Source organism: Acipenser ruthenus, chromosome 14, assembly GCF_902713425.1.
Source record: "Acipenser ruthenus chromosome 14, fAciRut3.2 maternal haplotype, whole genome shotgun sequence".
In the NCBI taxonomy this organism is placed as follows: Eukaryota; Metazoa; Chordata; class Actinopteri; order Acipenseriformes; family Acipenseridae; genus Acipenser; species Acipenser ruthenus.
In genome coordinates, this window is record NC_081202.1 from 15,416,057 (window position 1) to 15,430,720 (window position 14,664).

Here is a 14,664-nt window from a genome sequence, read left to right on the forward strand (position 1 = left end):
ATCCCTGCAGTGTGTTTCTAATTAAGAGGAACTTAAAATTGTTCTTCAAATACTAAACCTTCAGGCAAACTATAATTACTAATATCTGAGAATGGGAGGGGTGCCAATGGAACCAATTTTTAACTCTTGGTTTGTATTAGTTATTCCAATGTTGTCACAAGATTAATAGAAAGAGTATTATTAAAGTTTGGATAAAGACAAATTGAGAACATAACAAAGTTTTTAGAAAAAGGGTTGCAAGATTATTTTTTATACATGTACAAATTTATTTTTGCAAGGGTCAGTTTTAAGTTACTTTTTTCTGTAAATTGTGCAGGATATATCAATTATATGGCAGAAAAATGGTTCAGTTGTTTTCCCATTTGGCACCAAAGACAATGTTGGGGCCACACTGTCACCAAACATGTCTTTTGAGTCACCCATGTGCAGCATTTGAGCAATAATAACCACTCAGTATTACTGCAAACACCGTAAAAAGGTAAGTGGACATCATTAAAAAAAAGGAAGCTACTCGCCCTTTTAATATGTGAATAATATTTGAAATACCATGTGGGCCACTACACCTTTACATGTCTCAACAAATTGATAAGATAGTATTTGAAATATTTTAAAATAGTACAAAAGGCATGAGAAATGTATTTTGAAATCATCATGAATTCCCTCTGAAAATGATGAAGTACATCACACACCGTGTGTACCCTTTGAGAGTACAGTTAGATGACATTTCCAACTGAAAAGAAAACAAAAAACATTAGGCCTATATAAACTGAACTCAGAGGCTGACAAACATTCTGAATGTCACAGCCAAGCATTGCAATTCAAATAACAATGAAACAACATTATATGTACAAATGAATCTGGAACATATGTAAAAGGTGACTGCACAAGCAAATACAAAAAACATGCATTCTGTCTAAAACCTGGTTGACACCTCAAAAGACAGCATCTGCTCATACACACGGTACCACATTGTCCCCAGTCTGTCACAGTATAGCTACAAGCACTAGAACAAACACCCATTCCTATGTTTTTTGACAGTCAAGGACTCGTATCCTGTAGGCGACAGAGACCTGCCATAAAAGTGTGACATTCTCGAAGGTTTGCTGACAAAGCCCCATCGCATTCGCATGCTTTTCTGTCTGAAGCTAATCACAGGCAGATCCGCAATGCTCTGCAGTCGCTTCCTATTATGTCAGATTATTTGGTTTGTGGCAAAAAATGCGCTTCATAAATGTAATCATTCTGAAAGTAGTAAAATATGAAGGAGACTATATTTGTAGAAAGGAAACTAAATATTGAATATACAGTAATGAATTGGAACATTACATTTTGCAATTTGAATAAAATATGAGCTCCATTAAGCTGTGAAATGTTAAATATATGTTGAGGAACAGCATTTGGAACTCTAGAAGTAAAAGATACAAAAACATTCAACAGCCTTGAAATGAGTTCAGTGAAGCCAGTTATGAGTCTGGTGCTGTTCAATAATGTTAAGACATCTACTTCAAAACATCTTGCTACATCTTTAAACAGATAAACACCAGCTTGCTTATTTAATATGACTTGCTTGCCACTAACTATTAATACAGAACTACTGCTTGTGCCATTTCATTGTCAGTCATTGGAAGTGAAATGTCTTTCCTAAGGTCTTTAAAGCCTGTCGTTCCTAATCAATCCAGCACTGTCATTGCAAGTGTATAAAGAAAAAAACCTCAACTTTCCCTTCATATTTACACTGACCTATTAAAAAAAAAAAAAAAAAAAAGATTTCCCCGAAAGCCAACCATCTTTAAAAAAAAAAAAAAAAAAAAAAAATTTAAATCTATATTTTTTGAATGCACAGGCAACGGGTGACATTCACTATAGGGCTTGAAGGAAAATGGAAAAAAGTCAACTTTGATCATCTTTCAAGCAAATTTTATATAAAGACCAGAGTGTCTTGAATTGAAAACTATATTGCGAACAAAAAAACAATTGCAATGAGATACAAATGAGATACCTCTGTGCGCAGGTCAATTTAATTTTATTAAGGGCAGTTCACTTACTGTGCATGTATTGAAATCAGTTTTGTTTGTCCGATTACTTTGTTGCTGCATTCTATCGACATTTTGATTGAATTCAAGTGTAAGGGCTTACCATAGAATTATATGCATTATAGTAACAGGCTATAATAAAGCATCATACTAAATGAGAACTTCACGTATGTTTTTTGGAGGAGTTCCAGCTTTAGTCTTTGCTGACGAAATCAAGGTGAGATTAGAAGCATTTCCTCATCAGAAACTATTTGAAAATGCTGTCACACATCTCAGACACATTGAAGCCATGGTCTTTCTAATTGTATAATACATTGGTATGGAATAACAGTGTTGAGCTTATTTATCACAGTTTAAAAATAACTGTGTAATAACGGTATGTCCCTTGGCTGCACAAATGCAGTTTGGTTTTTCAGTTTGAAACTTTCATTTCACTTTCATTTTACAGAAAACTGCATTGGACGTCAAATAGAGCTGAAAGAGTTGATCAAAAACCAAACCGATCATAACCGACTTGCATCCCTACCACAGAAGAAACTGATAATCTACAAAATCAAGTAGGGTTTGGTGAGCTTGGTCTCTACCAATCAAGACAATCTAATGAATACCATTTAGCTACATTAACCACCCTCTTTGTGACTTTGCACAAACTGTTGACAGCAGCAATACAGACCATACACCTTTAAATCATAGTTTTGTATGAATTTGACAAGCCGCTTTATACTTATCTGATAGGGTCTTACAGATCACAGAAAACAACAATATAATATTAGGTTTCAGAGACATCCAATTCAAATCAATGTCTGTGTATATAAAAAGCTTTACACAAACACATTTCAATTCCACTGCTCATATCAGGACTTTACGAAAATGCCCAAGCTCTCAAATGCAAGTGAAGATGTGCAGCAAAAGAAGCTGTTAAAATTGTTACTGCTATTGTTTAAAAAGCCAATTATGTTCTCAGGCACTCTTTGGCATTTCTGTGCTCTTGGGTCCTCTATATATATATATACAGTATTTGACATCAACATAATACAACTGTTGTGCTTGTGAATTCCTGCTGTTCTACTAAAACTGGATACATAAGTTTAGAGTTTTTGGCTATACTCTACAAAGATGAAATCACTTTTAAAGAGTGTATAAAACATTTCTAGGTTAACAAACAGGTTCATGTGTTCTGAAGTCTCCCCAGATGCAGACATTCATTGTAGGAATGCAGTGACAGCTGCTCAGACACCCACACACCACCTCTAAGAACACCTTACAAAACGTAAATTATTCAGCATATTGCAGCATTTACAGGCAAGTAACATTTATTTAATTTTTTTTTTTCTATACATTTTGTGACCAATTACTATTTGTTATTTATTTTCCCCCAATTTGGAATGTCCAATTATGTTTTTTCTCCTCATCCCAGCAAGTTCCCACACAGCACAGTCGTTCTGAGGGTGTCTGAGCATCCTCTGATCTCACAAGCCTAAAGCCAGAATCGCTTTTACACCAGAGCAGAGGTGGGCGGGTTACCGATCCCGGAGAACAGAGATCAGCCCTGCTTTTTATCTACTCCGAATGTGCTCGGTGTTTGGCCAGTAGGGTTTGCTGTTGTGTGATGAGGAGAAGCAATCCCTGCCTGTTTCCCATCCCCCACCCCCTACCCTGGCAACGTCAGAGCCAATGTGACGCAGCCTTCGGAGTCCCCAGCAAAGTTCGGCCTCTTTGCATAGCCTGGACGCGAACTGGCGCCCTCCAAGCTGTGTGACTCATCACACACACAATTTGTATACATACCTCAATAAAGGATGGAAGATGACAGTGATATTTCTGGCCCCAGGCTTGCAGACAAACTTGGTCTCTCCTCCTTCAATAAGGTTGTCATCAGCACCACCTAATAAAATAAAAAAAAAATTAAAAAAACATGTTAAATCTGAAATCCGAGTCATTTCTTATGGCTGCTGATAAGCAATGTAAATCCTATCAGACATAATTAGATTCATATTTCTTGATCAAATTATAAATACACTACAGCATGTAGAAGCAATCCAGTCCTCCCTATGTGAAATCCACATCAGCTACAAAAGTACAGGGTTAAATGTTACCCAGTTTAATGGAAAAAAACAGTATCCTGTAGAAACAACATTGACAAACAGAGGCTCCCATTTTGAAACAGCTTCATCGTGCTATTGAACAGCAAGTGCCTGTCTTCTGGAGCGGAGAGAACATATTTTATACGCATAGACCTGTCTGTGGAATGATGATTTGGGATTTTTTTCTTGGCTGTCCTGTTATAAAATGCGATCTTAATAATTCAATAAAGAAATAAAAAGCTTTTATAATGGAGTAGTTGAACAGCTGAGAGATCAAGTCATCAGACGAACAAGAGGGTTGTTAAAATCTGCCGAGGTACAAATCTTGGTAACTTAGTTCCAGGCAGGAGGGTCTGTCATAATTAAACAAATACTCAACGCTGAAATACCTGCTAAATAGCTGACCATTTGAATGAGCCAAAGGCTGTTTGAAACTAAACTCATGCATAGTGAAAGCCTGGTAGAGGGCATGTAACATCACAAACAACCACCCTATTGGGCTAGTAGGAGTTCTTTTTAAATAACTTGAATCTAAATCAGCAGGTAGGTTTTCCAGTGGGGCATCATGTATAAAAAGGTTCAATTTATTCACCTCAGGGCTGCTGCAAAACCAAACCCAGCTGGGCTAAAGAAGATGACATTTGCCAACGTACGTGTGTGTGAGTGTGCGAGAACCAGGGTTGGATACCGAAGAACGAGTAAGCAAGTTGAAACCGCCGATAGCCGGGCGAGTAGCCGGAGTTCGTTTATTATTGGACAGAGGAGAGGAGTTCAGAAATTGTAGATCCCACCAATGTTTTCGTAGACTGTGTTGTATGTGCTCTGTACTCTACCATTGTTGGTTGTGTCAGGTGAACTGTTCAATGCGTTGACTTGACATGTAAATAAATCCTGTTTGCCTGCGGGGCGTATCAGGTTCAACCCGTCTCGATCTCTGTCACTCGGCAGCAAATGCACGCACCCACATGGCTGACGGTTACCCTGTCACAAGCATTAATACCCTGCACCTTTCTAAACAAGGGATTTAGGGGCACTCCCTAATAAAAGCTGAATCTCAAGACAATAATTGTGTGAATATAGTAATTGTTACAGCTGTGTATAATGGTATTTCAAACAGGATTCATTTATCTGACTTTATACATATCCGCCCTTACTCTGGTCCTAATGCATTCGGACAAACGATGGACTACTGTACATGGAAATGTATAAAACGTAATTCAACTAACCTAAAAGCAGGCCAGCAACAAAATATAAATACATACAAAATAACAGTAAATAATACATAAAATAACCACCAATATGCTCTAATTTGTACCATTGGTTTTATTTTAAACATCTTTGAAAAAACAAAGACAGCACCACCTTATCTTTTTTTTTCAAAAATTCAGGATCATCTATAATTAGAATGCAATAAAAAGCAATGCCTTTGCCCGCAATTATGATGAGGCTCTGTACAAGTGACACTGTGTTGTCAATATTAAATGACCCTAAAGTTGATTAACAAACCTGGCCTGCCCAATTTGTTACAAAGGCTGTGCTACTCCCATAGTCCCTGGAACTGAACCTGACACTAACTGCGTTAATAAGGAAATCCTTGTTATGGAAATCACTCAGGCATAGACTAGAAAATCAAGTGTAGAGCTTCTGTCTTCCATATTACCTCAAGTCACCCTGAACTAATCAATATAAAATTGACAGAGAATGAATTCCAGAGAGTCAATAAAGGTTTCCAAAATGGTAAAACTATGCACGCCTTGGTGCACCAATGAATATAAATACAGCTACTGGCAAACAAGCATCTCTTATACCACTGTGATAATATTATTCATTGGATTATGCCATTGTATAATTTGCTAATCAAATTGCTTTTAGCAATGCTCCCTCGTTACTTCACGATTCGATAATTCACAGATGTGGTTAATTCACGCTTAGACCATGTTGTTATTAAATTATACATGTACAATACTGCATAAGGGCCCTTCACTAGTGCACTGTCCAATAGCTCACAATATTTTATGTGCAAGACAGGTAGCAAAATATCAAGGTTTCACTGTCTATGAAATTACTACAACTCGTCCATTATTTGTAGTAAAGAAAAAAAAAATTCAAGTCCGGGTTAACTTCTTTGTCTCTCCTTATATATGGAAGACTGGTTAAGGATTAAATGCTTGGTGTACATTGTGGGGAAACGTTATGAAATATAAAATATCAAAAGACAAAGAAAAGCTGCACCAAGGGCAAATTCGTGAATAAAAATGAAATGGATAAAACAGGATAACATAAGTTACTAAACTTGTACTATAGAACGGTTTTCATCAAAATGTTGGCATTCTTAGCCTTCATGGGAATCGTGCCTTTTGTGCGAATAGGGAATTTATAAATTTGACACAAAATAGAATACCAGTAGATTATTCGCTACATAATTTGAAATACGAAAAGTGAAGTAAGAACTGACCTATAACTTAAATAGCTAACTCATTGTCAAGTTTTATACTATACATCAATGCACTGTAAAAAAAAAACATCTTCTCCACATGTGGGCATTCACTTTTCTGAAAACTGATTCCTGTTGCTAAGTGGGAACAAAACCCACGTCCAATGTTCTCATCTTTTCCAGCCATCCTTTGCTGCCAATTCAATTAAGACTCAATTATGCCTCAAAAACAATACAGTAGGCGCATTGGTTGTGCTCTAATGAGAAATTCTAGCTCCCCTGCACTAATTCTGTTAGCTCTCTCAATGCCTTAAACTTTAATACAAAGCAACCTTCCTCTTGAGAACAGGCCTGACATTTGAGAGAAACAGTCGCTGTGGTGCAATGAAATTCAAACGCTGATAACAGGCACGGTAATTGAAACCTCAACGGATATTAGCCCAATCAGGAAAACAGCCAAGGCTTTAATCACCATGCCTCCTCCATGCGCAGGGACTTGGAAACCTTGTTATTCCACAAGATGACCCTTACATTGTTGTTACTCAAAGTCCCAAGCAGTGCACAGGTTTTTTTTTTTTTTTAATTTAGAAAGAAAGAAAACATCAGTATGTTACACAGCAGTCCTTACATAGTATTGGAACTGAAAATATTACACTGGTCACCATGTTCTTCTGTTGAAGCCTTTTGCTTATATTTTTTACATCAATTGAGGATACTGTACACAGATTCAAAGACCATGCTAAATAGATTAAAATTTCCAGCTGATTCGTGGTTCCCAATCACTTCATGTGTTTTAGTTCAAATTAACAACAATGGTTTAACTGCAATCAGACCATGTGACCCACAGCTAAGCTACCTTAATGCAAATGTTTATCTATAGCACTATATTTGAAATATTTGCATATACTAAACTAACAAAGTGAAAAATCTAAAGATAAATCTGCACACTAAAATGAGGAGCCGTGATATTGTTAGTAAAGCTAATAGGTAAGAAAAGTGTAAAGCAAGTGTAAAGCATTAGTTAGCATTACTTTAAAATTATTACTACATTTTACTACATTCTTATTATCCATAATTAAACACTCAATAGTGCTGAACTTAGAAATACTAAAAACATAAAAATAACTGACAAACGTATATATATATATATATATATATATATATATATATATATATATATATATATATATATATATATATATATATATAATATTGTACTGTATACAATTTCTGAGTCTTGTTGTAAAATAGTGTATCATGGAGCAACGTGATCAGATGTCACATGCACACTGATATCTGGAGCGATGAAATCGGTCAAGGAGAACTTCAGATTTCAAAATGAAATGCACACATTATGATAAAATGCACCTTGTGTCTTTTTAAGAACCAATGCCATAGCATTCATGCTAAGAAGCGCTATGTCTTCCATGGGCACGGGCTCCTTATTTGCCGGGTTGTAAACATAAAATACAGTGCATGGTGGGAGAATGTCATATTAAGTCCCACAGTGTGACGTCAATGCTTCAAAAATACCTCAAAACATAGACAAATGTTATTTCAAATGCCATAGTGATCTTCAGGGGTTAGAATTGAATGTTGTCAATATTGTAATAGTTGGTCTGTGAACAAATTTTAGGGTCATAATGATGTCATGACGTCATCTTAATGAGGGGATTACCTCCAAAAGATCTGAAAAATAGTTATGACAACCGACTATTTCCGACAGTTGCAACTGCAAAGTTCAGTGCATGGCAGTCCTGCTTTGGAGCACTTGCAGCTTCGACAACCTCATTCAGACTTGCAACCACATTTGATCAGCTCATTGCAAGCTTTAGCTGCTTTAGGAAGAGTCATCCACAGGCCACCAGTGGTTGCCCTCCATTGTCCAACCCCACCTGAGGTTCTGTAGTAGTCCAAATACCTCCCTGATAGGCCACTCTCTTAATATGTTGCAGAAGGACATCCTAAAGTGTAACACGCCATTAGTCTTGAATTGTTCACACTTAGCTCAAACCTAGACTGGCTAGTTGTTCAGCTAGTGTTTTGCTTCTGGTTACGGCGTGAATGTTCATACCAACATAGATTGGAAGAGGGGGCTCTCTCTCCACAGAGTGTCTACTGTGCCTCTGCTTTGGACCTCCTCTTAGAGTTGTGAAGCAACATTTGCGAGATGCTGAGACAAGCTTGAGAATCTTCCACATCTCCTTCCAAGGTTGGCCCGTAGAGAATTATTGATGTTAGCAGTTTGGTACTGGGTAACATGTTTTGCTGACAGTTAGGGGGAAGCTTCCAAAGAATGTGACCTCTCTGAACATCTCTCCTCTGCAAATCTTTGCAACTTTTGCGAACAGGAGAGCTCCCGATTCATAGTTATGTACAAGGAAGGCATCTTTAATCATCTTCTGCATGCCATCTGGAAAGATAAGAATGGTATTCTTGCCATCTGACTGCTCCTGCAAACCCATGACAGAAAAGTGTTTGAGAAGTTTTGTTTTGATGCCCTTTCAGTGGACTTTGATTCAACTGATGGAGATCCGATAGCTTAAAGATGTAGGTTCCCTCTTCTACTGAATACTCAACATGGGACACCAAATCCGTGAAAGCTCTAGCTTTAGCTCTTTCTCCTTCTGTATTTGGAGGGGTATTGCTTTGTCGTAAATGGGCACAATAACGATTTCTGTACTGTGTCAGACAAGCAAGATGGTACTTGCCTTCTAAAGCAATCAAATCCCAACCTGCTATTTTCATCCTGCATGTCCGTAGCCATCTGCCTAAGGGATTGATCAGCTTGGAATGTTGAAAATTCATGAAGGTTACCAGGAGTGGTTCTTTCACAGAAGAGACAGCTATCTTTACCACTTGTCGCTGATTTTCTCTTAGAACAACGGACATCTGATACATCCTATTCCTTTCCCGTTCTAACTTCGACTTATTGAACTTTTAATGGCAAGAGCGATGCCATGAGTCAATTTTATCCCGGAAGTTTTCCGCAGTTCCTTCTGATCCAAAGTTCACATCCACTGGCAACGCATCCAGCTTTTTGAATTCTTCAACATTCTCGAGGAAGTCCTTGTAGACTGTGAAAGCGTTGTGACCTGGCCAATTTCGTGGACAACACAAACTCTCTGGAGTAGTCTTCTGGCAAATTAAATGGTGGCTATCCTGATACACTGGACAAAAGCACCGAAAGTTTATACAGAAGTATTTCTTCATGACTTGCCAGCTGTATTTATCAAATAAAATTGCTGCACGCTTGTCAGCCAAGAATATACCCATGTCGTATGTATGTATGTATATAGGATTTCCAATCAACACAAATATACTGGAAGCATTACAGAAGGTATTGTACAACCAGAATTGCGGTTGTACATGTGGTGCTTTTGTCCAGTGTGTAACGTTTTTGGCCATTTCCTTCCTTAAGCCACCTGACTATTAGCGTGATGGCCATAAATACAGTTATTGGGAATATTTATTGGAATTATTTTGTCAGCACTATCAGTTTAAATCAACATGGTGCATCTGCTTTGAATATTATGAACATTCATGTTTCCTTCTCTGTATTGTTTTTTCCTAACGAACAACATCTTTAGTAAACTAAATGTATCTGATTATAATCTTAACATAAGATTTTATTACACTGTGTCATTCAATTTCACAACACAAATACCACCATAATAATAAAAAACAACAATAATAATAATAATAATAATAATAATAATAATAATAATAATAATAATAATAATAATAATAAATACATTAAACAGAAACTTCAGGAAATCTCCTTCTAGTAAGCATATGAATACATATTAACACAGCACGACAGTCATTATTATTTAAATTATCCCTGTTAGTATTCATGGTTTTCCTAAGTCAGGAAGTATGTTAATATTAATATGTTATCGTAGGTGCAATTCTGCCATCAGCAATAAGATAGCAGTTAACTGAATCGTGTGATAATGACAATTTGAGCTCTTCTCATATCATCAAGAAACAAAAAAAAAGTTTATTAAAACATGGTTTTACATTCATTACTATACTGGTACTAAGCTGGCAAAAAAGTGACTTGGCTTGCTGTATCCACACGTTTATCTGGCCACTATAGAGAAAACATTAAAGAAGCTATCGGATATGGGATGTCACAGCATTCCCCATGGTTTGTTCTGTGCCAAAAAAAAAAAAACAATACTGATCCACGGCAATCTCTAATTTTGTTTAATTATTGAAGGAGATAAAATGTTTCCAGTTTCTACATGTTACCATGACATTGTGGACAGTCAAAGGTGCGATACAGTGGAGACAGCCTGAGGACAGCAAGGCACAAGCAGCCTACCGTTAATGAAGCCACAGGAGTGAGGCTGAGTGTGGCTTGCGACAAGCTAGTGCATTTCCTCTCCCTGTGTGAAAGCCAGAAGGAAACCTCCTCAATTGCTGTGGATAATCCTGGATTAGACTGACTCATGTATTAATTTTACAGGGGCCCTCACGCTGGGAAAAGATCACTCAGTAAATATGTTCTTCCTATTATGCAGGAAAATCTTCAGCAGATAATTTAGATACAGTGTGAATTTGTGAAATTGCATTTGGCACAGTTTTTGAGTTGGAGTGCAGGATGGATTTGTACTAGAATGTATTCAGATGTCTGCGTTTACTGTTTATAAGGGCTTGACAAAGCAGAGGCTATTGTGGCTAAAGACGTCTACTCTACAATAGTGTATTTGCAGTGTGTGCTACATGTGACTTAATTTAAAGCCATTTTTAAATGCAGTTGACACATGTTAACTTAGTACAGGATGTATTTTTAGAATAATACTAAGTCACATTATATACAGTAAACCTGTCGTTAAGCCAGTAAACCTCAGAATATATTCATTTTTAGGTGAACGAGATACCTTAAATAAATAGCCATAAATGTTCAGATCCTCTGGGGTCTGGTTTAGTAGCTGTATAACTTATATCCATAATATATATGGGTACGAATTCACATGTGGGTCAAAGTGTGACATTAGAAACACATTTCACCCAAACTTGCATATATTTTTACTTGCAGTAACTACTTCATTCTTTGTTATAGTGAACCAAAATGTCAAAAGAAGCAGGTAACAAATTGGACACTACAGTAAACTGAATAGTAAATCATTACTCTGTATACAAAAATTGATAGCAATGTAGAACAGAAATAGCCTCAATTATTCTACTCATTGACAGAGCCAGATTACTTTAAGTACATTTTTCTTTTTTTTTTAAAACATTGGTGTTGTGTTAATTGGACCAAAACATTGTTGCACGTGTTTGTTTTCTTACACGTTCCTTGTAGGTTTGCCTTTTAATTGGTGCAATAAATGAGGAACCTAACGCATTGACCCTCAGTGCAGAAACATTTTCAGAAAATCAAAACCTGCCATTCCGACTTCACCATTGCACGTTGTATCAGCTCATGCATTGTGGTTACAAGAGGAGGCCTTTGCATCAACTACTGTACAAATTTAAGAGTTAACCAGATGCAGCAGTAATGCGATGTACCTGCTCCCCAAATACTTTCTACTCAGAAGTAGAACGGTCAAGAGGTTAAAGAAACTGTTCCAACAAGAAAAGGAGGAGTGAAAAACAAAGCTGCTGGAGGCACAAAGGAAGACTTGATGAGCGATACTTTCCAACGCTAGTAAGATCAGGTAAATTTAATAATTCATGAACAGAGGTCTGTTAGAATTCAAGCATTGTCTTCTTCTCTGATTGGCTCATAATTAAAATTAATTAGGACCACCTCCGTTTCGACCAGAAGTAGTGAACTGAGAAAAAAAGTGATGACTCAGGTAGCAAAACCTTGCAAATGAAGGTGGATTAATAATTGAGTGTTAGAGGACATGTTTCAAAAGAATGCTTCCTTGGTTCTGGAGTCATCCACTCCTTTCAGCTAATAGAAACATTGCGTCAATAGGTTTATTCAAATTACTGTGATTTTTTTTCTCTTGAATACTGCATTTTACTGTTTAACATCAAAATCTTGTTGCTTAAAATGACAAAACGAAAGGCATATGGGACTAAATTTGAATTTATTTAGCCCATTCTTGCAGACCTTTTTTTCATCTCTGTCAAAATGAAACTTCTGTAACCTTGAACTCTCTTCATCTGCCTAGATTTGAGATATATCACCAGAACCCTACTGTAAAGTGCAGGTAATTAAATCATGATTCAACCTTCTGTGCCATATCAAATATCAGTTTCATCATCCAACCGAAAGGTAATTATCCATAAACACGATGCATAATCTTGCCAGCTACCATAGGAACTTAAGTGCAGACTCGACAGTCAAAGTTCACAAGCATGCAGGTCACACACTCACTGAAGCATTCTGACAGCTGCATATATTTGCAATCTTTTCCACTTGGAACAGCATAATTCAACAAGCAGTGTCCATTTTTTAAATATTCAAAACTTGCTTCTTATGGTCCCGTTTTAAAAAAAAAACAAAATTGCTTTTAAAAAATAAGTGCCACAAAAGGGTTACATTTTCTTATACGATACTTGCTGATCGAGCTTGCACTAGAGTCATAGAATCTGAGCATTAACCCAGTATCTTAAAGTGTTGTATCGTCCTGAAACAAGTCATATGACCACAATCTGGCATCCATCACAGGTCAAAGGGTTTGATTTTGCTCAAGGGCTTTTCATAAAATTGAAATTAGGAAGTCGGCATCTTTTATTAGATATGAAGTGTTGAAACCGTAGTGGTGGAGCCAGCAGATGGAATATATGGAACATATGAGACAAGTCATTTAGGATAAGAATCCAAAGCAGGGAAGTGAGCCAGTGGGGATTGTTTGTGGTACATGCCATGGACATGAGCCCCGCAAAGAGCAATTGACTGTTAGCTGCAGATAATTAGTCTATAACTTTATTTTAGCATGAATATTTTATCATGTGGCACAAAACTCATTAGAAAGAAGAATTGTGAGTTGGAGTATATGAAAGAAGCACAGAAGTGAAAAAACAGCTTCCAGCATAAGACGTTTAGAAGACTGAAACACATTTATATCATGCCTGTATAGTCATGGCTTCTAATGAAACTTCTGAATGGAACTACAGTCTAACCCTTTCGTTGCTACAGAACACTAAACTGGATAAAAATGTAAACAAAATATACTGTATACCCTTGTTAAAAGGTTAATGTTCTGATAAAAATGCTGGAGAACATACAGTTCGTTTTAAGGCATCATGCTGTACAATTTAAAAAAAATATTGAAAATATTAAACGCTAGGGGTGGCCAATTTCTAAAAAAAACTTGTTGTCCAAGGGACAAAATGCGAGAAAAATCTAACCTCTACATGGGGGGGGGGGCCAAAACGTTTTTTTTTGTTTTTTTTTAAACCGGATAAGGAGTTGCACGCAAACTGGAAGAACTTCACTTACTGACATGTAAACCGAGGCAGTGTATCTCACATGATCACACAAAATCAAACTGGAAGAACTTCACTTACTGACATGTAAACCGAGGCAGTGTATCTCACATGATCACACAAAATCAAACTGGAAGAACTTCACTTACTGACATGTAAACCGAGGCAGTGTATCTCACATGATCACACAAAATCAAACTGGAAGAACTTCACTTACTGACATGTAAACCGAGGCAGTGTATCTCACATGATCACACAAAATCAAACTGGAAGAACTTCACTTACTGACATGTAAACCGAGGCAGTGTATCTCACATGATCACACAAAATCAAACTGGAAGAACTTCACTTACTGACATGTAAACCGAGGCAGTGTATCTCACATGTTCACACAAAATCAAACTGGTTGACCCGGAACTTACTCTTGCTCACTTCCGCATGGCAACACAAGTAAATTCCAGGTCAGTCAGTTTGATTTTGCTTGAATAAAAGCAAACTATGTATCTTTCGGGGGCAGCAACGCATAAACACAAGAAACGGGAAGAATAAGAATGCAAGCAGAAAAGGGGGGCTTTAGAAATATTTTTATAAATAGGTGATGAAAGCCCAGAACCGCCGAAAACCTTATCCCCCGACCCCGGAGAGAGAGCATTTTCTTAACGAAGTGTATCAAAAAACATCTCCGATCAACAGTAAAGCAAGGAAAGCTCACTGCCTT

The 14,664-nt window shown here is 37.0% G+C and overlaps 1 protein-coding gene across 3 annotated transcripts in view; it reads right to left on the reverse strand.

Annotated features, from left to right (window-relative positions):
- LOC117420019 (exocyst complex component 4-like) overlaps nucleotides 1-14,664 on the reverse strand; it is a 138,327-nt gene that overhangs the window by 76,246 nt on the left and 47,417 nt on the right. For all 3 annotated transcript variants that reach the window (XM_058985933.1, XM_034033516.3, XM_034033515.3), the window contains exon 10: nucleotides 3,822-3,918. In XM_058985933.1, coding sequence (XP_058841916.1) covers nucleotides 3,822-3,918 — 97 coding nt within the window. The remainder of the gene's footprint in view (nucleotides 1-3,821; nucleotides 3,919-14,664) is intronic.